Source organism: Euleptes europaea, chromosome 5 (assembly GCF_029931775.1).
Source record: "Euleptes europaea isolate rEulEur1 chromosome 5, rEulEur1.hap1, whole genome shotgun sequence".
NCBI classification, from domain to species: domain Eukaryota; kingdom Metazoa; phylum Chordata; class Lepidosauria; order Squamata; family Sphaerodactylidae; genus Euleptes; species Euleptes europaea.
Genome location: NC_079316.1, coordinates 113,417,446 through 113,444,399, shown reverse-complemented (window position 1 = coordinate 113,444,399; position 26,954 = coordinate 113,417,446). Strand labels below are relative to the sequence as shown.

Genomic DNA, 26,954 nt, shown 5'->3' with positions numbered 1-26,954 from the left:
AGGTGGGGTTTGGGAAGGAGAAGGGCCTCAGCACGCTGCACTTTCACACATGCCAAATAATGCACTTCCAGTACACTTCCAGTACACTTTAATGATCGTTTGCAAGTGGATTTTGCCAGTTCACACAGTAAAATCCAGCTGCAAAGTGGATTGAAAGTGCATTATTCGGCATGTGGGAAAGTGCCCTATTATATATAGGCCATTTATGCATGGCTGTTTCCCTGCAGTCACCCCCACTGACAGCTCCGATGCTTCATTCTGATTATGCATGCCTTTCCTGACTGTCAGAGGTCACCTCGCTCTCCCCATGCGCTTCCCTGTGTTTCCCCTGTGTTTTCTGGATTTTCACACCCCCAATTCCCCCTCCCCCAGTTCCCCTTCCCCTCAACACAGGCTGTATCCCCAAATCTCCAGGAATTTCCCAGGACAAAACTGACAACCCTGGGGGCTTTACTTCTATTGCAAGCCACCTTTTGACCAATTTCCACAAGTTTGTGCTTCAGACATACCAGATATGTAGGATTGCCAGGTCCCTTTTCTCCAGGGGAACTAACCTCTATCGGCTGGAGATCAGTTGTAATAGCAGGAGATCTCCAGCTAGTACCTGGAGGTTGGCAATCCTACAGGCATGTGCAGTTGTCGGCCAGTGATTCTTGAGGTGCCAGAGAGGCTTGCCAACACCAGATGGGGAAATTCCTGGAGATTTGGGGGAAGAGCCTGGGAAGGGTGGAGTTTGGGGAGCGGGAGGGACCTTGGTGGGGTATCGTGCCATCGAGTCCCCTCCCCCCCAAAGCTGCCATTTTTTGCAGGGGAACTGATCTCCAGACTACAGTGATCAGTGATCTCCTGGAATTACAAGTGATTTCCAGGAGACCTCCAGGCCCCACCTGGAGATTGGTAACCCAGGTTGAGAGGGATTCTAGAGGGGCTGTGTCTCCCCAACCTGGAACTGAATTCCTGGTCATTGCCACCAGCAGCATAACTCCAACTTTCCCCTCTGTTCCGGGGTTCCTTCCGGTTCTCCCACCTCCCTTTTGTAACCGGTGTGGAAATACCCACCCACCCCCGGTCACTTGTCATGCCCGAATTCAGTCACTGAGGCAACAGTTTATTAAAACTTCCAGGGACTTTGGTATAAAATTGCTCTTATAAGACCAATCTTTTTATATCTTACAAAAAATGTATTTAATTAATTATCTGTTCTAAATCCATTGTGAATATTTCCACTGTACACTAGCAAGATATTTATCGGATCCATACTTATAACTGTTCATTTCCCTAATTTATAGAAATGATCAATTTATATTGTTATCTGTCTGTCATTTCTATTTTATTTATGCTTTGTTCGTTGTCTCCACTTACTACTCCATGCTAGTCTATTTTATGTATCCATTTAGTCTACTACCTATATGTGACTATTCTACTAGACAATAATATTTCCCATCATCTTTACTAGATTATAGTTTCAAATTTTCATAGTGATAATAAGGTGCCCAATGGAGTATGTTTCAGTGCCCATTTATGGGCACTACCAAGGACTTTCTTTGCACCATTCCCAGCAAATGGGAGCTTTAATTGCAGCCTAGCAGAATGTCTGACTGCGCATGGCAATGTTGGGGGGCAACGTGTGTGCACGTCCTGGGTAGGGTTACCACCTCCAGGTTGGGAAATACCTGGAGATTTCTGGGGCGGAGCCTGAGGAGGGCAGGGTTTGGCGAGGGGAAGGACTTCAATGCCATAGAGTCCAATTGCCAAAGCGGCTGTTTTCTCCAGGGGAACTGATATCTGTCGGCTGGATAATCAACACAAAGACCCAAAGTTGTCGGAGGGGTGATTGCAAGGGAAACAGCCATGCATAAAAGGCCGCAGTAAAATCCAGCTGCAAAGTGCATTGAAAGTGGATTGAAAGTGCATTATTCGGCATGTGTGAAAGTGCCCTCAGACAGATTGCAGTCAGGGATACTTGGGTTTTTTTGTTTTTCAAGAATGTCTTGAGAAAGCCTTTTAAACCCATTTTGGTTTCTCCCCCCTCCCCTTTGAGGATCATTACATCACCCACCACTGCAGATTCTGTGAATTTTGCACGGCTGCCCTAAAGCCCTTTCCGACGCCAGAAGAACTGGAAGAGAAGCCTGAAAGAATGGAGTCTGTGGGTATTATTAGCCTCATTACTTTTCGGACAAATATTCTAGTCTCAGACGCAATGCAAGGGCGGTTTTGCTCGAGACCGATTGTGCGCTGTCCGCCAAAAGGACCTTGCGGGCTCGCTGTGAGGTTTGCTGATGTTGTAGATAGAGGGGTGGGATAGCATCCTGGGCGACCTGGACTTGAATCCCCACTTCTACTAAGGAAGCTCAATGGGTTGCCCAGCTCTCAGCCTGGCCTACCTCACAGGGTTGTTGTGAGTGAGAGCAGGAGGGGTGACCGATGCTCTAAAAGCCGTCTGAGTACCAACTGGGGGAGAAAAGGGGGATATAAATAAATAAATTCACACAGGTGCAAATTACTTTGGCTGCCACGGAGGAAAGAGTGCAGGTGAGCAATGCCCCTTCCCAGGCGTCTCACAAAGGATGTTCAAGATGCTCACTCCCACTGAGCCAGGGAAGGAGCACAGAAAACTTTCCCAGACATAAGAACATAAGAAAGGTCCTGCTGGATCAGACCCAGGCCCATCAAGTCCAGCAGTCTGTTCACACAGTGGCCAACCAGGTGTCTCTAGGACAACAGCAGCAGCATTGTCCTGCCTGTCTTCCACAGCCCCTAATATAATAATAGGCATGCTCCTCAATACTGGAGAGAATGGGTTTGCATCATGACTAGTAGCCATTCTGACTAGTAGCCATGGATAGCCCTCTCCTCCATGAACATGTCCACTCCCCTCTTCAAGCCTTCCAAGTTGGCAGCCATCACCACATCCTGGGGCAGGGAGTTCCACAATTTCACTATGCGTTGTGTGAGGAAATACTTCCTTTTATCTGTTTTGAATCTCTCACCCTCCAGCTTTGGCAGACAACCCCATGTTCTGGTATTATGAGAGAGGGAGAAAAGCTTCTCCCTGACCACTCTCTCCACACCATGCATAATTTTATAGACTTCTATCATGTCTCCCCTTAGCCACTGTCTCTCCAAGCTAAACAGCCCTAAGCATTTTAACTGCTCATAGGGCAGTTTAGGACATAGGACAAGGAAGACTCTTCTTTCCCAGACACAGAGTGTTAGAATGACTGCCGTCCTTTATGGAGGGGGGCTGCATCGCCAGCCTGAAAAACCACATCCCTGCAGGTAGGCTGGGCAGAGGCTCTCTGCCATCTCGGGCTTCTGTCTCCTGCAGGTTCCCTGTTGCAGGACCTACAAGGACATTTTGCAGTCCGTGATACAGGATCTCATGGAAGCGCAGTACGTGGAAGGAGGAATCGACATCACTCCTCATCGCCACCTCTCGCAAAGCTTGGTGAACAGCAGGACCAAAAACCACCTCTTGGAAGAGTAAGTGGTGGCAACTCAGAATCCTTTGTGGCTCAGTAGGGTTGCTATCCTCCAGGTGGGGATCTGGAGATCTCCCAGAATTACAACTGATCTCAAGACAACAGAGATCTCCAGACTTCCCCTGGAGAAAATGGCTGCTTTGGAGGGTGGACTCCATGGTGTTATACCTCACTGAAGTCCCTCCCCTCCCCAAGCCTCCCCAGGCTCCACCCCTGAATCTCCAGGAACTTCTCAATCTGGCAACCCTATCGTTCAGCTTTCAGGGACTCTTCTGAAACTACTCTGCCAGGGTCACCGATGTTAATGTTTAGGGTTGCCAGCTCCGGGTTAGGAAATATCTGCAGATTTTGGGGGCAGAGCCTGAGAAGGGCAGGGTTTGGGGAGGGGAGGGACTTCAATGCCATAGAGTTCAATGGCCAAAGCGGCCATTTTCTCCAGGGGGATGGATCTCTGTCGGCTGGAGATCAGTGGTAACAGTGGGAGATCTCCAGCCACCACCTGGAGGTTAAGCAATCAAAAATCAACACCTCTGCACCATTACCCAAGGTTAGAAAATTAGTACAGAAACAGGCTGATAACAATATGTAATGACAAAAGTATATTGAATGTAACAATGTGCTACCAAGCCAATTGCATATATACAACAAAGTATTTCTCAGTTCTGGGTGTATAACAATGTGCTAACAAGCCAATTGTATATGTACAACAAAGTATTTCTCAGTCCTGGTACAGTAACAATCAATCCGAGGTCGATGTCTTCAAGTGAAGAAGGGTAGAAAGGGATATGATCATTTCAATTCTTCCTCAGTCCCATTTATATATTGATTTCAAAATGTACTCATTTCAATATAAGCTTCTGTAGCTTCAAAATTCTCATAGACTTTTAAGCATCATCCTTTTAGGGACAAAATAGCAACCATGTGCATTTTTTAGCTTATCTATTCCAACATCAGGATATCCACTGAAACAAGGTTGCACGGACAAATTTACAGTTTCCACGTTCCCAAATGGGATACAAATGGTTTCTAATTACCTGGAGGTTGGCAACTTCTAGAGCTTTTTGTTTAGCTAGATTGAATGCTAACTCCCCTATGGTTATGCAGGGCAGAATTTTGAATATACCATATTCAGACAGGACCTGTCCTTGCTCTTCTGGCTCTATCGATTCACGAGCTCATGCCCTTTTGGAATTCCGCTTTTACGAGGAACTTCGATCACATTATATTTCCCCCCTTTTAACTTACAAATCTAATGCCTCTGTGTCTGATATAATGCCTTTTCTACTAAGCGATAGGGATCCCAAGGCTACATTGTCAGTGGCAAGATTTGTTTCAGTCCTTATATCCCTCCAACACTAGTTATATGCTGCTCAAGATCAATGGCTCAAGGAGCTTCTAAGGCCGTGTTGGCGAACCTATGGCACGGGTGCCACTTCCGGCACGCGTAGCCCTTTCTGCCGGCACGCACGGTTCCTCCAAGCCACTGGTCTTTCCGGCTCTGCCCCACCCCGGATGGGGGAGGCTGTAGCCCAGGGGTGGGGAACCTCCGACATGATTGGCGGTGGCCCCCGGACTCTCCCACAGAAGCTGCCACCATTGCCGCCGCTGGAGCGTCTGCGGCCAGCCAGGCGGGTGGGAGAGCGGGGAACAGAAGCCGAGCACTCACACTTGGCATGGCCGGCGGCTTCTCCGGCGCCCTCTGGGCCTGTGCGGGCGGAGGGGCATGGCTGGTCGGTGGGTGCGAAGGAGGCGCCCTCTGCCCCACCCTGCTCGCCTCTCACAAGCCTGCTGCCGCGCCCCACCGAGTGGCAAATCCAAGGCAAAACCTCCCATGCATAAATGGCCTCTTTCTTTTTCTGTCTCCCTCTGTCCTTTTCTTTCTCTCCCTTGCTCCATTTCTTTCTCCCTTTCTCTCTCTTTTTCTTTCTTTCTCTCCCTCCCTTCCTTCCCTTTCCCCCTCCCTTCCCTTCTTTCCTTCCTTCCTTCCTTCTTTCCCTCCAGCGGCTTCTCCGGCACCCTCTGGGTCTGTGCGGGCGGAGGGGCGTGCAGTCCTATTCCACCTTTGAAGTGCCCACAAGCTATCCTCCAAACACCTTTCCATTTGTCTTGATATGTAGAGAGAAAACACTAAGGAACTAGTTGCCAATCTCCAGGTACTAGCTGGAGATCTGCTATTACAGGTGATCTCCAACCAATAGAGATCAGTTCCCCTGGAAAAAATTGCCACTTTGGCAATTGGACTCTATGGCACTGAAGTCCTTCCCCAAACCCCGCCCTCCTCAGGCGCCACCCCAAAAACCTCCCACTCATGGCGAAGAGGAACTTAGCAACCCTAGCCTCTCCCTCTGGGCCCCCTCTGGGGGTGGTATTCAGGTTAAATTGCCGCATTGGCACTCGGCGATAAATAAGTGGGTTTTTGGTTGCAGTTTGGGCACTCGGTCTCTAAAAGGTTCGCCATCACTGTTCTAAGGGATAAAAGGAAGGAGGTTGGCAGCCCTGAGGCAGAGCCAGCTACAAAACGGCTGGCACAGCAAAGATCCTTGTGTTGGGGTGGCAGCTGCTGCCAAAGCAATGTTTTTATAAATCTGCCCAGGCAATCAAATCTCCAGTGACCCATCAGAAGCCCTGCTGGGCAAAAGCCCCACCTGGCTCTGCCCACTTTCTAAAAACACAGGGTGGGCACCAGAGAAGGTGTCGGCAGGCACCCCAGTACCCGCGGGCACCATGCTGGGGATCCCTGCCCTAGACTTTGTATGTAACAGTTGGTGACCCATGCCAAGTATTATATTGAAGTCTGCAATGCTTTTCTCCTAGGCTTGAAGGGTATGGGATTGAGAACTACAAGGAAGTCTTTGAGCAATATATCATGCTTGGCCCATGTGAGTACAAGCCCGTCATCATTTTCAGACTCACGGTTTCCCCAAAACGCGTTGCACCCTCGTAGGGGGGTTGCCAAATTACCGGAGGTGCCTGGAGATCTCCCGGAAGTGCAACTGATCTCCAGCTGCCAAAGATCAGTTTCCCTGGATGAAAGGGCCACTTTGGAGGGTGGGGGCTCTTCGGCATCACCTCCCTGCCAAGATCCCTTCCATCCTCAAACTCCGCCTTCCTCAGGCTCGACCCCCAGGTCTCCAGGAATTTCCTAACCCAGAGTTGGCAATCCTGACCTTCTTCACCTTGAAACAATTCCCTGCCATATTTTCCCTGAGGAGAGCCCGGCCAGCTCAACAGCTTCCAATTCCTAATCAAGGCAGTGGGGCAGCATTGCCAGCTCCGGGTTGGGAAATACCTGGAGATTTTGGGGGTGGAGCCTGAGGAGGGCAGGGTTTGGGGAGGGACTTCAATGCCATAGAGTCCAATTGCCAAAGCAGCCATTTTCTCCAGGGGAACTGATCTCTGTCGGCCGGAGATCAGTTGTAATAGCAGGAGATCTCCAGCTAAAACCTGGAGGTTGGCAACCATACATTGGGGGAAAAGAGGATAAAACTTCTCTTCCATTGCAGCCATGGGGTGGGGTGGGGGAGCAAATAGGAGAGTGACCCTGGAGTAAGAAGGTCCCAAGAGATCCTGGCCTGATTTGAAGGGGGAAAGAGGCTGATTCCAGCTTCCCATCCATTTGCAATAAGGTGTCTTATTATAGAGGATGGTGCCGAGTGGTTTTCTGTTGCCCCAGAAGGTCAGACCAGAGCCAATGGGTTGAAATTAAATCAAAAGAGTTTCCGTCTAGACATTAAGAAGAATTTTCTTACAGTCAGAGCGATTCCTCAGTGGAACAGGCTTCCTCAGGAGATGGTGGGCTCTCCTTCCCTGGAGGTTTTTCAGCAGAGGCTAGATGGCCATCTGTCAGCAACGCTGATTCTATAACCTTAGGCAGATGATGAGAGGGAGGGCATCTTCTGGGCATGTAGTGGGGGTCACTGGGGGTGTGCTGGGGAGGGTAGTTGTAAATTCCCTGCATTATGCAGGGGGTTGGACTAGATGACCCTGGTGGTCCCTTCCAACTCTATGATTCTATGATTCTAACACGGCTCTCCCAAGAGGGTGATCCGCGGAGAAGCCCAAGTGATTGACTTGTGTCATCCTGAAACGATTCCAGGTGTCAAAATCGGATACAAATTGTCCAACCACGCACCCAAACCTCGCCCCGTTCGTGTTAAGAAACGTCCAAAAGTCAAAGAATTACTGAAATTAGACATGGACTTCAAGCCGGAGCAAGCAAAGGTGGGTAGATGGTGAGGGGTTACATGTTGGAGCCCCACCCGGCTGTGCCCCCCCGCCCCAGGTTAGATGGGACTGGGGCGGCTGTAGGGGAGAACTCATTCCCAAGATGGGCTGGCTTCAGCTGCATCTCCGTCACCATCTAAACACAAAGGGCAGGTGAGCTCTGCGGATTACCCCTCCCATGTGTAGGTTTGCAGGGTCCCTCTTTGCCACCTGCGGGAGGTTTTTGGGGTGGAGCCTGAGGAGGGTGGGGTTTGGGGAGGAATATCAATGCCATAGAGTCCAGTTGCCAAAGCGGCCATTTTCTCCAGGGGGACTAAATGCCAGGTTCTCCAGCCAACCTGGGCAATTCCCAAAAAGTCACTCGCTCAGACAGCCAAGTCAGAAGCAGGTAAACTTTATTGTAGAAGCATCAGGTCAAGCTAAGGCAACTTGCAGTTTCAAAGCTGCTAATGACGGGCAAGGCTACAAGGCATAACTTAAAGCATGGTTACATGATTACATCACAGCCGCAGGTTCAAACGGCCTGGGAAACAGATAGATAATGGGGCATGGGAGGAAGGAGGGAAACAGGAGCCTAAACACGGCATTGCTCGTTAGCTATCCAAGGTCGGAGCAAAGGGAGGGGGAAGGAACAAGGAGTGGGAATCTCAAAGTAAATGAACATCAAAGTAAACATGCGAACACTGGCCTAACTCATGTCAGAAGCCTGACCGCTTGTACGGGCCAGCCCAAGCATGGCTAGGCAAGGACAGAAGACATTCAGTGAAGAACCAAAGGCATCGAAAGGGAACCTCTGACATTCTGCCCCCCTTACGACCCCCCTCCTCCATCCGAGCTTGGTTGGGGCTTTAGAGGGTAAGCACTGTGAAACTCACGAACCAGCCGAGGGGCCACCACATGTGGAGTGGCTACCCACTCATCATGGGCCGGTCCCAGATGTTTCCACCAAACCAGATAAAACAGCTTTCCCCTTTTCAGTTTGGAATCCAGAATTTTAGACACTTCCAAAATGTACCTCCCCCCCCCCCCACGGTAGGCACTTCAGGTTCAGGCTCAGGGTGAAAGTGGGGGGCTGCCGTATAGGGTTTGAGAAGACTGATGTGAAACACTGGGTGGATCCCTCTGAGTGTTTTAGGAAGTGCTAATTCCACCGTGACCTCGTTGATCACCCTGGTAATGGGATAGGGACCTACATACTTCTCACTGAGTTTCTTACTAGGACGTAAAGACCGTAGGTTTTTCGTGGACAGATACACTTGATCCCCCACCTTCAGATCCCAACCAGGTGAACGATGTTTATCCGCTTGCTCCTTGTACTTGTTTTTAGCTCGTTCCAAATTTTTCTGGAGCCAAGGCCAGGTGGTTTGTACAATGTGTACCCACTCTTTGATATCTCCTGTACCTTCCACCTCTGGGGTAAGGGTCGTGTTCCCGAAAGGCCCAAACTCTCTACCATGCACCACCTGGAAAGGGCTGAACCCCGTAGACGAATGGGGAGCATTATTGTAAGCATATTCAGCAAAGGGTAACAATTCGACCCAATCATCCTGATGGTAATTCACATAACAGCGTAAATAACATTCAATTACAGCATTGACTCTTTCAGTTTGTCCATCTGGTTGAGGATGGTAAGGTGAAGACAAACCTTGTTCCACCCCCATCAGTTTCAGGAAGGCTCTCCAAAATTGTGCTACAAATTGAGGCCCCCTGTCAGAAATTACCTTGCCTGGTAACCCATGATATTTCATCACGTGTGTAACGAACATACGTGCTAGCTTTTGGGCAGAAGGCACACCTGAACAGGGAACAAAATGTACTTGCTTGGAAAATAAGTGTCACCACCCACAACACTGTTTTCGCCCGACTGGGAGGAAGGTCCGTAATAAAGTCCATGGCAATGACTTCCCAAGGAACAGACGGGACTTCCAGAGGTTTCAGGAGTCCAGGGGGCTTTCCCATAAGTTTTTTCGAGGTTGCACAGGTGGGACAACTGCGCACAAACAGATCCACATCCGCCCTCATTCCCGGCCACCAAAACTGACGCCGCAGCAAATGCAAAGGCTTGACGAACCCAAAATGTCCGGCTGTTTTCGCCCCATGAACCAACTCCAAAACTTCCCTCCTAACAGTTTCAGGCACATAAAGCTGTTCTCCATGAAACCACAGGTCCCCCCAATGGGTGAGGGCCTGGGGGAGGACCTGGCTTCCCTCCTCCTGAAGCGTGGCTTCATTCAATTTTACCCGGAAAGCCTCCGGGAGTCCGCTGGCCATGGTGGAGTCCTTCGCCCGGCTTTGAGCCCGGGTGGTCACGGCCAAACCCGAAACCTCCCCCCCGCTGCTCTGGGGTGAAGAGGGAATCAACGGGACGATCAATTTGACCATGGTACTGGGGAAGCTGGGACAACGCATCAGCCAACGAATTGTCCTTTCCTGGCACATGTTTTAATACGAACCAAAACTTGGCAAAGAACTGTGCCCAACGAACCTGCTTTGCGGATAGCTTTCTAGAGCCTTTAAGTGCCTCTAGGTTCTTGTGGTTGGTCCAGACCTCAAAGGGCACCTCAACCCCCTCCAGAAAATTCCTCCAGATCGTGAGGGCATGTTTCACAGCGGCCTCCTTTCCCCAAATAGCTCAGTTAATTTCGGCCTGTGAAAACTTCTTTGAAAAGTAAGCGCATGGCTTTAAATGTCCATTCTTATCCTTTTGTAACAGGGCTCCCCCCATAGCAACCTCAGAAGCGTCCACCTACACAATAAAAGGCCTTTCACAATCTGGATGTTGTAGCACAGGTTCTGACATGAACAACTGTTTGAGCGTATTAAACGCTAGTTGGCATTCAGAAGACCATTGAAGCCGAGCGGATGGCAAAGCGGCTTCAGGTCCCTTTCCTTTCGTCCCTAATAGGGAGGTGAGAGGCAAAGCAACTTGGGCAAAATCAGGAATGAAATTCCAATAGAAATTCACAAACCCGAGAAATTGCTGCAACTGTTTGCGAGTAGAGAGGGGTCCCACTCCACCACGGCCCGAACCTTTTCGGGATCCATCTCAAGCCCCTGGTGCGACACAATATAACCCAGAAAAGTTATAGAAGGCTGATGGAAGTCACACTTGGACACCTTCGCATACAGTTTATGAGTGCGCAGCCATTTTAAAACTTCTTTGACCAGGGTCACATGTTCGTCCATAGTTTTCATGTAAATTAAAATGTCATCTAAATAAACAATCACTCCTCTGAAGAGCAAGTCGTGTAACACCTCATTAATCATTTGCATAAACACACTAGGAGCTCCCGTTAATCCGAACAGCATTACTAAGCAGTCAAACATCCCAAAGCAACTAGAGAAAGCTGTTTTATGTTCGTCCCCTTCCCTAATCCTGATACGATGGTAAGCTTCCACCAAGTCCAGCTTAGTAAAAATCCGGCCTTCTTTCAATTGAGCGAGCAGGTCTGGAATGAGAGGAAGGGGGTAAGCATTAGACTGTGTGACCGCATTGAGTCTGCGAAAATCAATACAGAGTCGTAGATCACCAGTCTTTTTCTTCACAAAGAAAGCGGGCGCTGAATAAGGCGCTTTGGAAGGACGGATGAACCCCCTCGCCAAATTAGTATCCAAATACTCCCGTAACACTGCCTTTTCTTTAGGACTCATAGGGTAGATTTTCCCTTTTGACAGGTTGCCGTCCCCCACCACTTCAATTGCGCAGTCAGTGTCCCAATGGGGGGCAATTCATCACATTCGCGAACGTCAAACACATCGCAAACTGAGCATATTATTTAGGGAGCTGAGGCGGTGGAGTTTTCACCAACGGCTGTTCTAACAACGCAGCCGCTTACTCTCTGAAAACCAACTCCCGTCTATGTCGGTCACACTGAGCTTGTGAGAACGTCAGCGTGTGTTCTTTCCAGTCTATAACGGGACTGTGCCCCTGCAACCAGTTCATTCCCAAGACAATAGGGGCCTGTATGGGAGCTATGGTGAAATGAAGCTGTTCCCAATGCTCCCCCACCCCCAAGGCGACTCGGGCCATTCTATGAGTGACCGGTCCACCTCTAAAGTCACACCCGTCCATCTGGGCAAACCTAACGGGCTCAGGCAACTTGATCCATTTTACTTTCAATTCACGGGCTGTCTCTTCATTTATTAAAGTCTGAGCACAGCCCGAATCAACGAGAGCTGCCACTCGCAACATGGGTCCCCCTTTGGGTAACGCAAGGGCGACCTCAACATAAACATTGTCCTCCTGTTCGCTTACCATAACTGGAGCTCCCTGCTCACAGTCTAGAGCGGTCTGCTGAGGAGCTCCCTTTACAGCAGACCGGCAGCATTTTTTGCCAGCCGGCTCCACTCCTCCCCATCACTGGAGGAGGGGGAATCAGAATTTGTAATCCACGGCTCCGATGAGCCAGACGCTGGATTTGTAATCCGTGACCCCAATGGGCTGGTAGCTTTCGGCAGGTCCTGGTCGGGTTGTGCGTGAAGCGCAGAGGGAGTATTCCTCTTCCCAGGCAAGCCGCTCCGGCGGCGGGACTGTCCCTCGGTGCGCTCTCATTCGGTTTCTCTGAGCGGTGGCTGAGCAGGTCCCGGCCTCTTAGCGCGGGAAGGACAACGAGCGGCAAAGAGTCCCAAACCTCTGCAAACGAGACAAGCCCCACTCTCGAAGCGTTTGCGGCATTCTGCCACAGACTGCCGCCCTCCCTGGAAGGGCCTAAGGTCTTTGAAGGTACCTGGCTTGTCTCCACGGGGTTTGGCCTCTCGCACTGTCCGCTGCTTGGAGATTTGAAGTAACTGTCTACGGTTTTCAATGTCAGCCGCATGCAGTACCCATCCCTCCACGTCTGGAGGGTTCCCCTGCATAAAGGCCCAGTGCTGCAAGTTGGGGTTCAGTCCCTCACGAAAGTACTGCACCAGGGTGGCCTCACTCCAGTCCAGGATTTTACTCGAAAGTAGTTGAAACTCGCTTGCATATTGCACCACCGATTTAGTCCCTTGGCTCAGTTGCAGCAGAGCTGTCTTGGCCCGCTCCCCCCCTTGTGCGGGTCTTCGAACCGGTTCCGGAGAGCAATCATAAAGTCATCCAGACTCCGCAAAACACGGGAGCGTAGTTCATACTGCTGCACCATCCACGCTGCGGCCTCTCCTTGCAGCAGCGAAGCAACGTACTGGACCTGGCTTTCGTCGGAAGTAAAAGTGTCCCCTTGCTCCCGCATAAAAACATCCACTTGGATCAGAAAATAAGACAACAGGTCGCTCGACCCATCGAAAGTCACCTTCAGTTCCCGCAGGTGTGGTGGGACTGGAGCTGGCTGATCCCTCGGTGGGGGAGAGGTACAGCGGGCTAACCTGCCCCCATGGGCTGTCCAGCCCCCACGGGTTGCTGTGGTTGCGGCGGTCTCTGCCGCAAGTCGTCCAATTCCCGTGCCATGTCCTGCATCAAGTTATACATGGTGTCCATCCGTTCTGCCATCTCCTGGCGCTCAAACTGCAGGTGCCGATGTTCCTCTTCCCGCTCATGCCGTAAGCGGGTTTCTCGTCAGGACGCATCTCCATCATACTCCTCCAAACCGGAGACCACTGGCTTCCACCGTGTGGTGTTAACTCCCGAAGGGACCCAGGCGCGGGGGGAGTCCAGCCAAGTACTGAGACGGGATACTCACGGCTTGACTCCCACGCCCGCCCTGTCCTGCTTCTCTCCCGCCGGCTTGTCTGTCTTGGAGTCAGGATCGGGCTCACCCGGCACCGTCTTGTCCTCCTCTTTCTTGTCATCACTGTCCCCCACAATAGCCACCCGAGCGTGAGGATGGGAGCGGAGACCGGAGCAAAGAGATTAGCATCTTAATGTCAGGTTCTTCAGCCAACCTGGGCAATTCCCAAAAAGTCACTCGCTCAGACAGCCAAGTCAGAAGCAGGTAAACTTTATTGTAGAAGCATCAGGTCAAGCTAAGGCAACTTGCAGTTTCAAAGCTGCTAATGACGGGCAAGGCTACAAGGCATAACTTAAAACATGGTTACATGATTACATCACAGCTGCAGGTTCAAACGGCCTGGGAAACAGATAGATAACGGGGCATGGGAGGAAGGAGGGAAACAGGAGCCTAAACACGGCATTGCTCATTAGCTATCCAAGGTCGGAGCAAAGGGAGGGGGAAGGAACAAGGAGTGGGAATCTCAAAGTAAATGAACATCAAAGTAAACATGCGAACACTGGCCTAACTCATGTCAGGAGCCTGACCGCTTATACAGGCCAGCCCAAGCATGGCTTGGCAAGGACTCAGAAAACATTCAGTGAAGAACCAAAGCCATCGAAAGGCAACCTCTGACACTAATCTCTATCGGCTGGAAGTCAGTTGTAATAGCAGGAGATCTCCAGCTAGTACCTGGAGGTTGATGTGATGTCCCATTAACATAGAGTCCAATGGAGTCAATGAGGACAAGGAGGCTGGTGTGAGCTTCACGGTTTGCTTTATTGGCCAAGAATTCAAAACCGGGTGATTCCAAGACACAGACAATGAGTTCTGCCTTCTTGTCACACAGGGGGAGGGACAATGCAATAGGTGACTAACAAGTCACAGGGACCAGACGGTATTCATCCTAGAGTTCTTCAAGAACTCAAATGGAAATTGCTGAACTTCTAACAAAGATATGTAATATGTCCCTTCGATCAGCCTCTGTACCAGAGGACTGGAGAATGGCCAATGTAACACCCATTTATAAAAAAGGTTCCAGGGGGGACCCAGGAAATTACAGGCCAGTTAGCTTAACGTCTGTTCCGGGTAAATTAGCGGAAAGCATTATTAAAGATAGAATTGTCAAGCATATAGAAGGGCAAGGTCTGCTGGGCAAAACCCAACATGGCTTCTGTAAGGGTAGGTCCTGTCTCACTAACCTCTTAGTTTTTTTTTGAAAGCATCAATAAGCATGTGGACAGGAATGAGCCTGTGGATATTGTGTATTTGGATTTCCAAAAAGCTTTTGACAAAGTCCCCCACCAAAGACTGCTAAGCAAACTTCATAGTCATGGGATAAGAGGACAAGTCCTCTTATGGATTGAGAGCTGGCTGAAAAATAGGAAGCAGAGAGTAGGAATCAATGGTCAGTTCTCACAATGGCGGGATGTGAGCAGTGGGGTGCCTCAGGGATCTGTGTTGGGACTGATGCTTTTCAACCTGTTCATCAATGACCTGGAGTTGGGGTAAACAGTAAAGTAGCCAAGTTTGCAGATGACACCAAATTATTTAGGGTGGTTAAAACAAAATCAGACTGTGAAGAGCTCCAGAAGGATCTCTGCATACTGGAAGAATGGGCATTAAAATGGCAAATGAGATTCAATGTGAGCAAGTGTAAAGTGATGCATATTGGGACAAAAAATCCCAACTTCACATATACACTGATGGGATCTGTGCTGGCAGCAACAGACCGAGAAAGGGATCTTGGGGTGGTAGTGGATAGCTCAATGAAGATGTCAACCCAGTGTACGGCTGCTGTAAAAAAGGTAAATTCCATGCTGGCCATAATTAGACGAGGAATAGAGAATAAAACTGATGGAGAGAGTGGACAGGGAAACGTTTTTCTCCCTCTCCCATAATACTAGAACACGGGGTCATCTGCTAAAGCTGGAGAGCGAGAGATTCAAAATAGATAAAAGGAAGTATTTTTTCACACAACGCATAGTTAAATAGTGGAACTCCCTGCCCCAGGATGTGGTGATGGCTGCCAGCTTGGAGGGCTTTAAGAGGGGAGTGGACATATTCATGGAGGAGAGGGGTATTCATGGCTGTTAATTAGAATGGATACTAGTCATGCTGCATACCTATTCTCTCTAGTATCAGAGGAGCATGCCTATTATTTTGGGTGCGGTGGAACACAGGCAGGATGCTGCTGCTGCACTCTTCGTTAGTGGCTTCCTAGAGGCACCTGGTTGGCCACTGTGTGAACAGACTGCTGGACCTGATGGGCCTTGGTCTGATCCAGCAGGGCCTTTCTTATGTTCTTATGTTCTATAGACATTTCACATTCCAATAACATTCGATTGCAGCTTGTCGATGCAACGTCATTTGTGCCTACAGCGCGTGAGCGAGCATTGCTACAATAAACAATGGGACTCTATTTCTCCCTTGCACGGAGAAACGAAAGTATCAGAAAGGGAGGAACAGGTGGAAGGGAGACTGTTGGAGCGTTCCCTTATCACACATTGGAATGTGAATGTGCCTGCTTGGTGCTAAAGGAAAGGGGGAGGCCACTGACAAGTGGCTTCTGTGGGTATGCGTGTAGCCTGCGTGTCTGAACAAGGTTACTCGATCACAACAAGGTTGGCAACCCTACCCAAGTGCCTCCTTCCTTGGGGCCATGACTCAGCTCCTTGCGTCTTCAAACACTAAGATCTTCAAACATATCAAGGCCCATCAAGTCCAGCAGCCTGTTCCCACAGTGGCCAACCAGGTGCCTTTAGGAAGCCCACAAGCAAGACGACTGCTGCAGAGTATCCTGCCTGTGTTCCACGGCACCTGATATAACAGGCATGCCATTGCCTTCATCCACATAGCAATCCCAGACTTCCTTAGAGGTCTCCTATCTAAGTACTGGTTATGGCTGACCCTCCCAAGCTCCAGTGTGCTCAAGTTAAGCCCAGCTATCCAGCCTTCTGTTCTGAAACCCACTAACAAAGAAACATTCCCTCAACGATTGTGGTTTCATATAATGTGGGTGGCATGCAGGACAAGATCCTTCCCCACTTAGGCCTTTTATGCGTGGCTGTTTCACTCGCTGTCACCCCTCTGATGACTTCGGGTCTTCGTGTTGATTGTGCATGCTGTTTTCGACCGTCAGCGGTCGCCTCTCTCTCCCCCTGTGTTTCCCTGCATCCCGAAGTCGCTGGAGGGGTGACGGCAAGTTAAACAGCCATGCATAAAAGGCCTTAAATATAATATTTATTTGTTTTACAAAAAAGGAATACAAAAATAGAAATACAGACAATGAATGAAACAAGATAAAGCAAATACTACAGAACAGGATGGGACCATCACTAGACATTAAAATGTCTGGCAAATTCATATCAAAGACCAAGTTATATAGAATAAAATAACCGTACTTATAAAAGTATTCAGCCTTCTTTCTGAAACCCACTAACAAAGAAACATTCGGTCAGCGATCCTGGTTTTCTGTAATGAGGGTGGCGTGCGGGACAAGATCCTTCCCCACTTAATTAGTACCTGTTGGGAACCGAGTAACCGTTGATGAATCTGGGAGTAGAGGGAGGGAAGCTCACAGTCATTCAAAACCTTCTCGCGCACACAGCCCCTTGGGTTACTATCCATTTTGTGCCAATACCCATAGTTTCTTGAATTAACAATGCAGTTCTATGCAGAGTGAGTTTCTCCAGTCTAAGCCCACTGAAATGAATGGGCTTAGACTGGAGTAACTCTCCCTAGGATTGTACTGTAAATCTCCTCTCCCCCGCCTTTTGCCTTGCGTCTCCATGCCCAGGGAAATGCCGATTGCCACTTTGGGGTCAGGAAGGAATTTTCCTCCAGGCCCGATTGGCCAGGGATCCTGAAGGTTTTTTTTTTTTTTTTTTTTACATATTTTATTTGGGCATGGAGTAGGAGCCACTGGGTGTGTGTGTGTAGTTATGAAGGAGGCAGTTATGCATTTCCTGCATTGTACGGGGAGGTTGGACTAGATGACCCTGATGGTCCCTTCCAACTCTATGATTCTATCCCCCCCTGTGCCCACTTCCTTCTTATGCTGTTTCCTCAGATTTGCCACCCTGTCAATCCTGTGAAAAGATACTACCCCGATGGAAAGATATTCTACCTTCTCCTGCCAGATGGAACTGGCCAGGTTTAGTATCCAGCATTGGAGGCCTGTTGGACAAAGAAGGAGGAATCATTTGGACGTGTTTCCGTTACTGCATTCTCTTTCTCGGTGGAGAACACCCCTACCCCTGGTTCTTGACACATTGCAGTTTTCACCAATGGAAGTCCAGTTTAAAGAGGCAGGAAGAACTTCCCCCACCCAATGTTGGCTTGCATCCAGCCATGACACGTGTGGTGTTAACATGTTGGAGACCCATAGCCTGGGCAGTGCGGCATGGGTGCGTTCACGTTACGCAGGCGGCAGCCCAGTTTCAAAGAGATGTCAGGCACCGGTCTCCGTCAGAGGCCGAGAGACAGGTCGTTTATGCATGAGAGTTTTACCTGAGGTCCGTTGCTTGCTGGACCCACACTTTCCTGTTGGGCATCTCTGCACCAGCAGTCTCCAAGCTCAAATCAAGTCAAAGTAATTGGCTTACTTTGTAGAACTTACTGTGAGAGGAAATTCGTCCCCCCCAAAAAACCCAATTGCTGCATAAAAATGCATTTTAAGAACAAAAAAAAGAGCAATCTGAAAGGTGGGGGGGAGAAATCCAAGCCTCGGTTTTAAAAAGCCTTTCTTTCGCTCAGAAAGAGCTCCGAGGAAGCAGGAAGCATTTGAATCCCCGCCTCTTCACATACTGCTTTGTAGTTGGCTGTGAGAGAAACCAAGCTTCCATGTCCCATACTTTGCCTTATGCACAGGGATTTCACCCAGGCTGATGGAAAACTCATGCATAACTCCAAGGTAGAACCAAGACAGACTGGGGGCTGGTGTGAGTGAAAGTACCCATGCATAAACGACCAGAGAGACCGAGGGGGCTGTGGCTCAGTGGTAGAGCACATGTTCTGCATGCCAAAGGTCCCAACCAGGTCATGCTCCAGCACCAAGGGTCTCACAGAGCTAGACGCCCTAGTAGGTCTGTCTTGGTAATACAGGTTGAGTATCCCTTATCCAGACTGTTTGGGACCAGAAGTGGTCCATATTTTGGATCTTTCCGTATTTTGGAATATTTTGGAATTTTTGCATATACATCATGAGATATCTTGGAGGTGGGACCCAAGTCTAAACACGAAACTCATTTATGTATATGTATATGTATGTATGTATGTGTGTGTGTGTGTGTGTGTGTATACACACACACACACACATATATATACACATATACATATATATACATATACATTGAACCATCAGTGGCACTGCTGAGAGCAAGGCCTGCATGCCGGCGGCTCAAAAGGTCTGGTTTTCGGATCAGTCCAGATATCGGAACTCCGAGTAAGGGATACTCAACCTGTACAGTATGTTGAAAGGAACCTGGAAGCTAATATTCTGAGCTGCCAATTTTCTCTGAATATACAAGGGAATATTATATTTCCCCCCCTTCTGTTTTGTTTTGCCGTCAAGTCACAGCCCACTTATGGCAACCCCATAGGGTTTTCAAGGCAAGAGGCGTTCGGAGGTGGTTTGCCGTTGCCTGCCTCCACGTCACAACCCTGGTATTCCTTGGTGGTCTCCCATCCAAATACTAACCATGGCCGACCCTGCTTAGTTTCTAAGATTTAACGAGATCGGGCTATCCTGATCAGGACAATATTATTTACTTACACCCTATTAGAGAGAATACAAGATTAAACAGTTTTTCCTGGTCAATTGTAATGTTTGTGCTCTAAGTTAAATTCCCTTTTTGTGGGGAGGGGATTTTTTATCAATAAGGTTGCCCGCCTCCAGGTGGTGGCTGGAGATCTCCCGCTATTACAACCTGGAGCTGGCAGCCCTGTTTATCAAAAGACATCTCAATACAACCATTCACATCTTAGCGATCTAACTCACAAAGACGTACATGGGGCAGAATTAAATGGCATTTCAAGATTGAGCTAGCCCCCCCCCCGGTGACGTCACCCCCCCCCCACAGTTGAGAAAATGGGAGGGAAGGGGTGTGCTTCTTCTGTTAAGCACCAGCCCCCCCAAAGAGCAAAGTGTAGCCCCCTCACTTTTAAGGTTTCCTTGGTTTCCCAGTAAAAGTGTCAAGACTCTTTTTTCCTTAGTTCTTAATCAGTTACCCATCGGGAAATATTGCTATCCTCATTACCTATTTAAAGGATGTTCAGTTCACATACATCGTTCTAGCGGACAGACCTAACAGCCGCCTTATAGCGTTCTTCAGCAACCAGGGATACGTCGGGTGTTACCACCTCAACGAAAAGCTCAGGTAAGCAGAACGATCGCTGTTAGTCGCCTCCGTTTTTTGTACCATTACTCCTCTCTTATATACCAACTTGGCCAATAATGTTTGTGTAGCTTTTCACACACCTTTTAAAAAATAAGGCGGTTCAGCACCTGGCTCATTGGAAAGCAGCACTGGAATGAATAAACCACCACCGTTCTTATCCGCGTTTGGCTTTGGTCTCCTTAGAGTTAGGGTTTCGAACTCTGGGTTGGGAAATTCCTGGAGATTTGGGGGCAGAGTTTGGGGAGGGAGGAGTTTGAGGAGTGGAGGGACCTCTGCAGTGTATAAGAGACAGTGTGGTATAGTGGTTACAGTGTCATATCAGGATCTGGGAGAACCAGGTTCGAATCCCCGCTCTACCATGGAAACTTGCTGGGTAACCTTGGGCCAGTCACACATTCTCATCCTAAATTATCTCACAGGGTTGTTGTTGTGAGTAGGGCTGGGCAATATATATATATATTTATCGGTATTTTTCAGGTTCGGATTTATCAAACCTGGAAATTTTCAGAAAATCTGGAAAACCCGGATTAAAAAAAAATTGGGTTAATAAACCAGAACCAGAAAAATACCAAAAATAAACCCAATCCCGAAAAATGAATTTTACGCCACCCTCTCTGGAGGCCAAACTTTGGCATTATTCGGGAACCATTTATTCAGCTCCCTTTACTTATTTATTGTTATTTTTTAAATTAAAATTTATTGGATAATAGCAATAATAATAAACAATAACAGCAACTGAAAAAAGCAGGGAGGGGAAAGAAAAAAAGACAATCTTCATGATATTCAGCTCCCTTTATTGAAGCCTTTTTTCATACCAGTTAAAAAAAGCTGCTAAAAATACCAAAAAGGTATTTCAGGGTGTTTTTTACTTTAGTAAATCGATATGCACATCCCTAGTTGTGTGAGGGTAAAATGGAGGAGAGGAGAATTATGCAAGCCACCTTGCGTCCCCATTGAGGAGAAAGGTTGGGAATAGAGAATGTGAATGAACAAATGAATGAATAAATAAAGCCCTAGAGGCCACCCTCTAAAGTAGCCATTGTCTCCCAGGGAACTGATCTCTGTAGATTGGAGATCTTTATGAAAAATTCAGGCAAACAAATACAGAAGCATATACAGAAAATGATTTCCAACCGCCTAAACAAATTAAAAATACAATAAGACAAGAGTGACTCTTCAACAATACTACACAAATAGATCCTTCCAACACTTGCTATAAAAATCAGTTTTTAGTCTATCGTAAAGTTATTTGCAGCAACTTTACCCAACAAATTTTGCAGGATATTAATAGCGGCGGCACAAAACCTAGCAGTGTCAACAGAGACCCCAGGGTTTTCATCTGCAAGCAGCTGTTTAGCCCACTGCTCATCCATTCAGCCTGGAAGCTTATTAAGCCAGGGCAGAATAAATTTAGAAGAAGCAGAGGAAGAGTTGGTTTTTATATGCCAACTTTCTCTGCCACTTAAGGAAGAATCAAACCAGCTTACAATCGCCTTCCCTTCCCCTCCCCACAACAGACACACCCTGTGCAGTAGGTGGGGCTGAGAGAGCTGTGACTAGCCCAAGGTCACCCAGCTGGCTTTGTGCTGAGGAGTGGGGAAATAAATCCAGTTCACCAGATTAGCCTCCGCCGCTAATGGAAGAGTGGGGAATGAAACCCGGTTCTCCAGATCAGACTCCACAGCTCCAAACCGCTGCTCTTAACCACTACACCACGCTGGCTCTCACAAATCTCCTTATAAAATGGACAACGAATAAGAACATGCTCCAAAGTTTCCACTCCCCACCCCCAAACCACATGAGCATGAGATAGGTAGACTGGAGATCAGGCGTAATTCCGGGAGATCTCCAGGCCTTACCTGGAGATTGGCAAGCCTAGTCAGAACACTTCCAGGAGTCATCTTCTTCTTCGCTCCTGAACCCCTCACAGGCTTGACTCAGGCTTCTTCGCAGCCCTTCTTGAGGGTTTCAGAGGACTGGAATTGCCACCTGCAGTGCAATTGAGCTTGAGCTAGGGTTGCCAACTCAGGGTTGGGAAATACCTGGAGATTTTGGGGGTGGAGCCTGAGGAGGGCGGGGTTTGGGGAGGGGAGAGACTTCAATGCCATAGAGTCCAATTGCCAAAATGACCATGTTCTCCAGGGGAACTGATCTCTATTGCCTGGAGATAATTGGTAATAGCGGGAGATTTCCAGCCACCACCTGAACATAAGAACACAAGAAAGGCCCTGCTGGATCAGACTCAGGCCCATCAAGTCCAGCAGTCTGTTCACACAGGGGCTAACCAGGAGCCTCTAGGAAGCCCACAAACAAGACGGCTGTAGCAGCATTCTCCTGCCTGCGTTCCACAGCACCTAATAGAATAGGCATGCTCCTCTGATAGTAGAGAGAATAGGTATGCATTATGACTAGCATTAAGAACATAAGAAAGGCCCTGATGGATCAGACCAAGGGCCATCAAGTCCAGCAGTCTGTTCACACAGTGGCCAACCAGGGGCCTCTAGGAAGCCCACAAACAAGACGGCTGTAGCAGCATTCTCCTGCCTGCGTTCCACAGCACCTAAGATAATAACAGGCCTGCTCCTCTGATTCTGAAGAAAACAGGTATGCATCATGACTAGCATCCATTTTCACTAATAGCCATGGATTGTCTTCTCCTCCATGAACATGTCCATACCCCATTTAAAGCCTCCCAAGTTGGCAGCCATCATCACTTCCTGGGGCAGGGAGTTCCACATCTTAACTAACCTGGAGGTTCACAACCCCTAGCTTGAGCAGGCTCTTTCCCTATCAGAGATGAAGCCCCTTTTCCCCGTGTGGATTTTTTCCCCTCTGATCTCTTCCCACAGGCTCCACATGGACCTTTGCTGGGGCCACTCCTTTGATGACAAGGGGCTTCAACAGAAACGCTGGAACTGGTGGGACGCCACGCGCCACGTTCACGCCCCTCCGTTCCAGCCCATCGTGATCCCATTCAATGTGTATGTCCAGGTGAAGGTCGACGCCCAGGACCAGATTTTCCTAACGTTCACTAAGCTCCATAACTGCATCCGCCTGAATGTGGGCGCCCGGCTAAAAGTAAGGGCTTGCGGTCTTCTTGGTTCCCTACTTGGATCTGGGCCACATTCCCAGTCTTGGGTAGGGCATGGAAGGGGGCCGGTCATTCATTCACATCTGATAAACTCAAAAGTTGCCCATAAACAAAAAGCTGGTGAATCAGAGGCCTGGAAGTGATATGAGGTTGGTTTGCAGCCTCATCTCCTCTCATTCATATACTGACGTCCTACATAGCTAGGTAAGATTGCCAGGTCCCTCTTCGCAACCGGCGGGAGGTTTTGGGGGCGGAGCCTGAGGAGGGCGGGGTTTGGGGAGGGGAGGGATTTCAATGCCATAGAGTCCAATTGCCAAAGTGGCCATTTTCTCCAGGGGAACTGAACTATTTTGGCAGGAGATCAGTTGTAATAGCAGGAGATCTCCAGCTAGTACCTGGAGGTTTTGTGTTATAGCAAAAACAACCTATTATCTGCGCACGTTCCACCAGTAAGGAAAGAAAAAAGCTCTGGGCAAACTGGGAGTAAAACTCGAGCTTACATTAAGAATCCATGTGCATCTTCTGAGGAAGAAATCTTCGAAACAGGAACAACCAACCGGTAACCTGTAAAGAAAAGAACATGGACAAGTCTGGAAAGAACAATAGTAGACATGAACACTTACCTTGAGAAGTTATAGTGATATGTTTCATGGACTTCACTTGTCACATACGGAGACTGTACCCTCTGACCTTGAGATTTTGTATGATGACTGATCTATTATGTGGTATTTGTATTGCATGTATGTGGGAGATTTTGTATGTATAATATTGAGTTGGTTTATGTTTAGCATTATAGTTGTAGTAAGTATACATAGCGTAGAAATATCATCATTAAATGTGCAACTTTGATATGAAAACCTGGTAAAAATTACAACAGGTTGTTTTTGTTAAAATACAAGCCCTGGAGGTTGGCAACCACTGATTTTCAGTCTAGAGAAGCCCTTGAGATTGGCAAACATTTTTTTCTCTAGGTCATTCCTGGAGGGTGGCAACAGAGGATTTTTTTCTCCAGGCCAGCCCTGGAGGTTGGGAACTCAATTTTTTCCTCCTTCGGTTTGTCCAGGAGGGTAATAACAACAGAACTTATAACTTAGATTTGGCAACTTGATATACATTATAATAGGGCTGTCAATTCGGTTCGGCCCGAACTGAAAATCAGCCGAATTTCCCTTGATTCGGCGGTTTTTAGTTCGGACGGATCCGAACTCAAAACTGGCGGGCAACCGGGGGGGGGGGGCCGAATTCAGTGAGTTCGGGAGTTCGGCGAATAAATTCGGCCAATTCGGCCGTCAGTAAGCAGCATAACCGTCAGTAAGCAGCATTCTCCTCCCCCGGCCAATCGGTGGCCAAGCTGGGTCTTCTTCTGGCCAATCAGTCAGGATTGAGTGCTGGAGGAATCAGCTGATGTGCGGCCTGGCCAGGGAGAGAGAGAGAGAGAGGGAAATCCTCATGTGTGTGTGAGGGGGTGCTTGTGCACATTCACTCCTTTCCGTGGCTGCAGGGGGCGCATTTTTTGGGGTACCGACCCCAAACTTTCAGGGGATATTCAGACAGGTTTTTTTAAGAGACCACCCAAGTTTTGTAAACATTGGGTCAGGGGGTCCCGAGATATGGGCTCCCCCCCTTTTTTCTTTCCATGGCTGCAGAGGGCGCATTTTTGGGTGTGCCGACCCCAAACTTTCAGCGGAGCATCAGACTAGGCTTCTTAAGATACCCCCCAAGTTTTGTAAACATTGGGTCAGGGCCCCCCGAGATATGGGCTCCACCCCTTTTTCCTCTCCCCCCTTTTCCATTTTCGTGGCTGCAGGGGGCGCTTTTTTTGGGGTTCAGCCCCCAAACTTTTGTCATAGCTTCAGAGAATCCCTCTTAAGAGACCACCCAAGTTTTGTAAAGATGGGTTCAGTGGGGGCTGAAATATTGGCTCCCCCCCCTTTTCTCTTTCCATGGCTGCAGGGGGCGCATTTTTGGGTGTGCCGATCCCAGACTTTCGGCGGAGCTTCAGTCAAGGCTTTTTAAGAGACCACCCAAGTTTTGTAAACATTGGGTCAGGGCCCCCCGAGATATGGGCTTTCCCCTTTCCCCTATTGGGATGAATGGATCACCCTCGAGAGATGCATACATATGGATCTTATATTGGATACAAATGGAATCATATTGGATTACCCAGCCTCCCAGCCCCTCCTGCTGGAACAGAAGACAGCCACAGTAAGACCCCTTTGGGGGCTTTAATCTATATTTTTTCTTTTCTGTGTGTGTGTGGGGGGGAAAGCAGAGTCTCTGTGTGTGTGTGGGGAGGGAGCAGTTTCTGTGGGTGGGGGGGGGGAGCCAAAGGGGGCTTTTGCCGGTTCTGCCTGGGGTGTGTGTTCCCCCTCCAGTCTCTCTCTCCCTGGTTTGAGGGGGGGCTTCATTTTTATTCTTCAGGTTTTTCCTCATTCATAAGATCAGTTAGGTTATTGATGCTTGCTCAAAACTGGTTTTCAAATGGTGACTTAAAGAATGCATCTGCCTGGTCCCAAGTCCAATGCAAAAGGAGACATTCCACCCCCTCCTGCTCATTATGCATAGCTAGCTGCCTCTGTCCCTTTCCATGGTATGCAAACTCCCAGGTGTCAGGTGTTGCTATGCACTGTTGCAAAGGTTTTGCATTGCGTGCTTGTGTTGCTTTGCAGTTGTATTGTTTTGCAAAATTCTTCACACCTGCCCCGCCCTTTGCATATTTGCAAAGGGGTTGCTCTGCAGTTGTGTTGCTTTGCAAAGTTCTTAGCACCTGCCCCGCCCTTGCTCTCATCAGCTGTTTGTCGGGCCGGGAGCTTTGTGCGGCAAGCTCTGCGGAGAGATCCACATTAAGGGTGGGGGGACCCCTTTCAGGGCCCATATCTCAGCCCCCCCTGACCCAATCTTTACAAAACTTGGGGAGTCTTTCAATATACGTCCTTTGAAGCTCTGCTGAAAGTTTGGGACCTCTAAGCCCAAAAATGCCCCCCCCAGAGCCGCGGAAAGGCGCGGTTGTGTTTTTAATGGCTTTATTCGGCCGAATTTTTTTCCCGAACTTTGAATTCCCGCCGAATTGAACGGATCCGAAGTGGGGGAGTTCGGACTTCGGCACGTACCGAACCCACAAGGGCCAAATTCGGCCGAATCCGAACTGTACCGAATTTTTTTTTTTTGACAGCCCTACATTATAATAGGTTGTTTTTGCTATAACACTATCATTCTAACAACGTAGGTTCTTCTTTTTGAGGTGCATACCTGGAGGTTGGCATCCCTATAACTAGAGTTGCCAGCTCCTGGTTGAGAAATACCTGGAGATTGGGGGGGGGGGTGGAGCCTGAAGAAGAGGTGGTTTGGGGAGGGATTTCAGTGGGGTAAAATTTGGGTTGCCAACATCCAGGTGGCAGCTGGAGACCTCCCGCTATTACAACTGATCTCCAGGCGACTGAGATCAGTTTCCCTGGAGAAAATGGCCGCTTTGGAAGGCGGACTCTACGTCATTATACCCCATTGAAGTCCCTCCCCTCCCTAACCCCGCCCTCCTCAGGCTCCCTTGAGATGGCCCTCTTCCGCCTGTCGACCAGCTGAAGGTCCGCAGGCAGCCAGGTTAGTTGGCAAGCCTGTGCATATGGGCACCAGGTTAAAGTGTAGCTTAAAGTGTAGCTTACTTAGAGTGTAGCGTGCTTACTTAAAATGTAGCTTGCTTAGTTTGTGCATAAATCCGGCTCCATCCAGGAGTGCCTGCAGGTGAAAATACAGCCCTGGGAGTTGTCACGGGAATATCCACGGCAACAGCCCGTTTTGCAACGAAACTAATTTTCTCCCCCCAATGCGGCTTTTGCAGTTGAAAGACCCTGCCATGCTGCCCTTCCTCATGTCGTCGGGAATCCAGAAGCCGCCCATCAGCCAAGCCAAGGCCCTGCAGATCAAAATGCTCTTAGCGAAACTGCGCAAAGGACTGAACCCGACGTGCGATGACGCTCCACCTGAGCAGAAGGTGCACATAGATACCGTGGCCTTGATGATCAATCGCTTACAGCGCTGGAGGCAGAAAAAGTTATTCGAGCAAAATAAATGA

General features: G+C 48.8%; 1 protein-coding gene across 1 annotated transcript in view; it reads left to right on the top strand.

The window, feature by feature from the left end:
• The window catches only part of ERICH6B (glutamate rich 6B), a 38,768-nt gene extending 11,814 nt beyond the window's left edge, over nt 1-26,954 (top strand). The window contains exons 5-12 of the mRNA XM_056850548.1: nt 2,042-2,149; nt 3,332-3,486; nt 6,300-6,364; nt 7,582-7,706; nt 17,466-17,554; nt 19,621-19,773; nt 22,644-22,872; nt 26,721-26,954. Coding sequence (XP_056706526.1) covers nt 2,042-2,149; nt 3,332-3,486; nt 6,300-6,364; nt 7,582-7,706; nt 17,466-17,554; nt 19,621-19,773; nt 22,644-22,872; nt 26,721-26,954 — 1,158 coding nt within the window. The remainder of the gene's footprint in view (nt 1-2,041; nt 2,150-3,331; nt 3,487-6,299; nt 6,365-7,581; nt 7,707-17,465; nt 17,555-19,620; nt 19,774-22,643; nt 22,873-26,720) is intronic.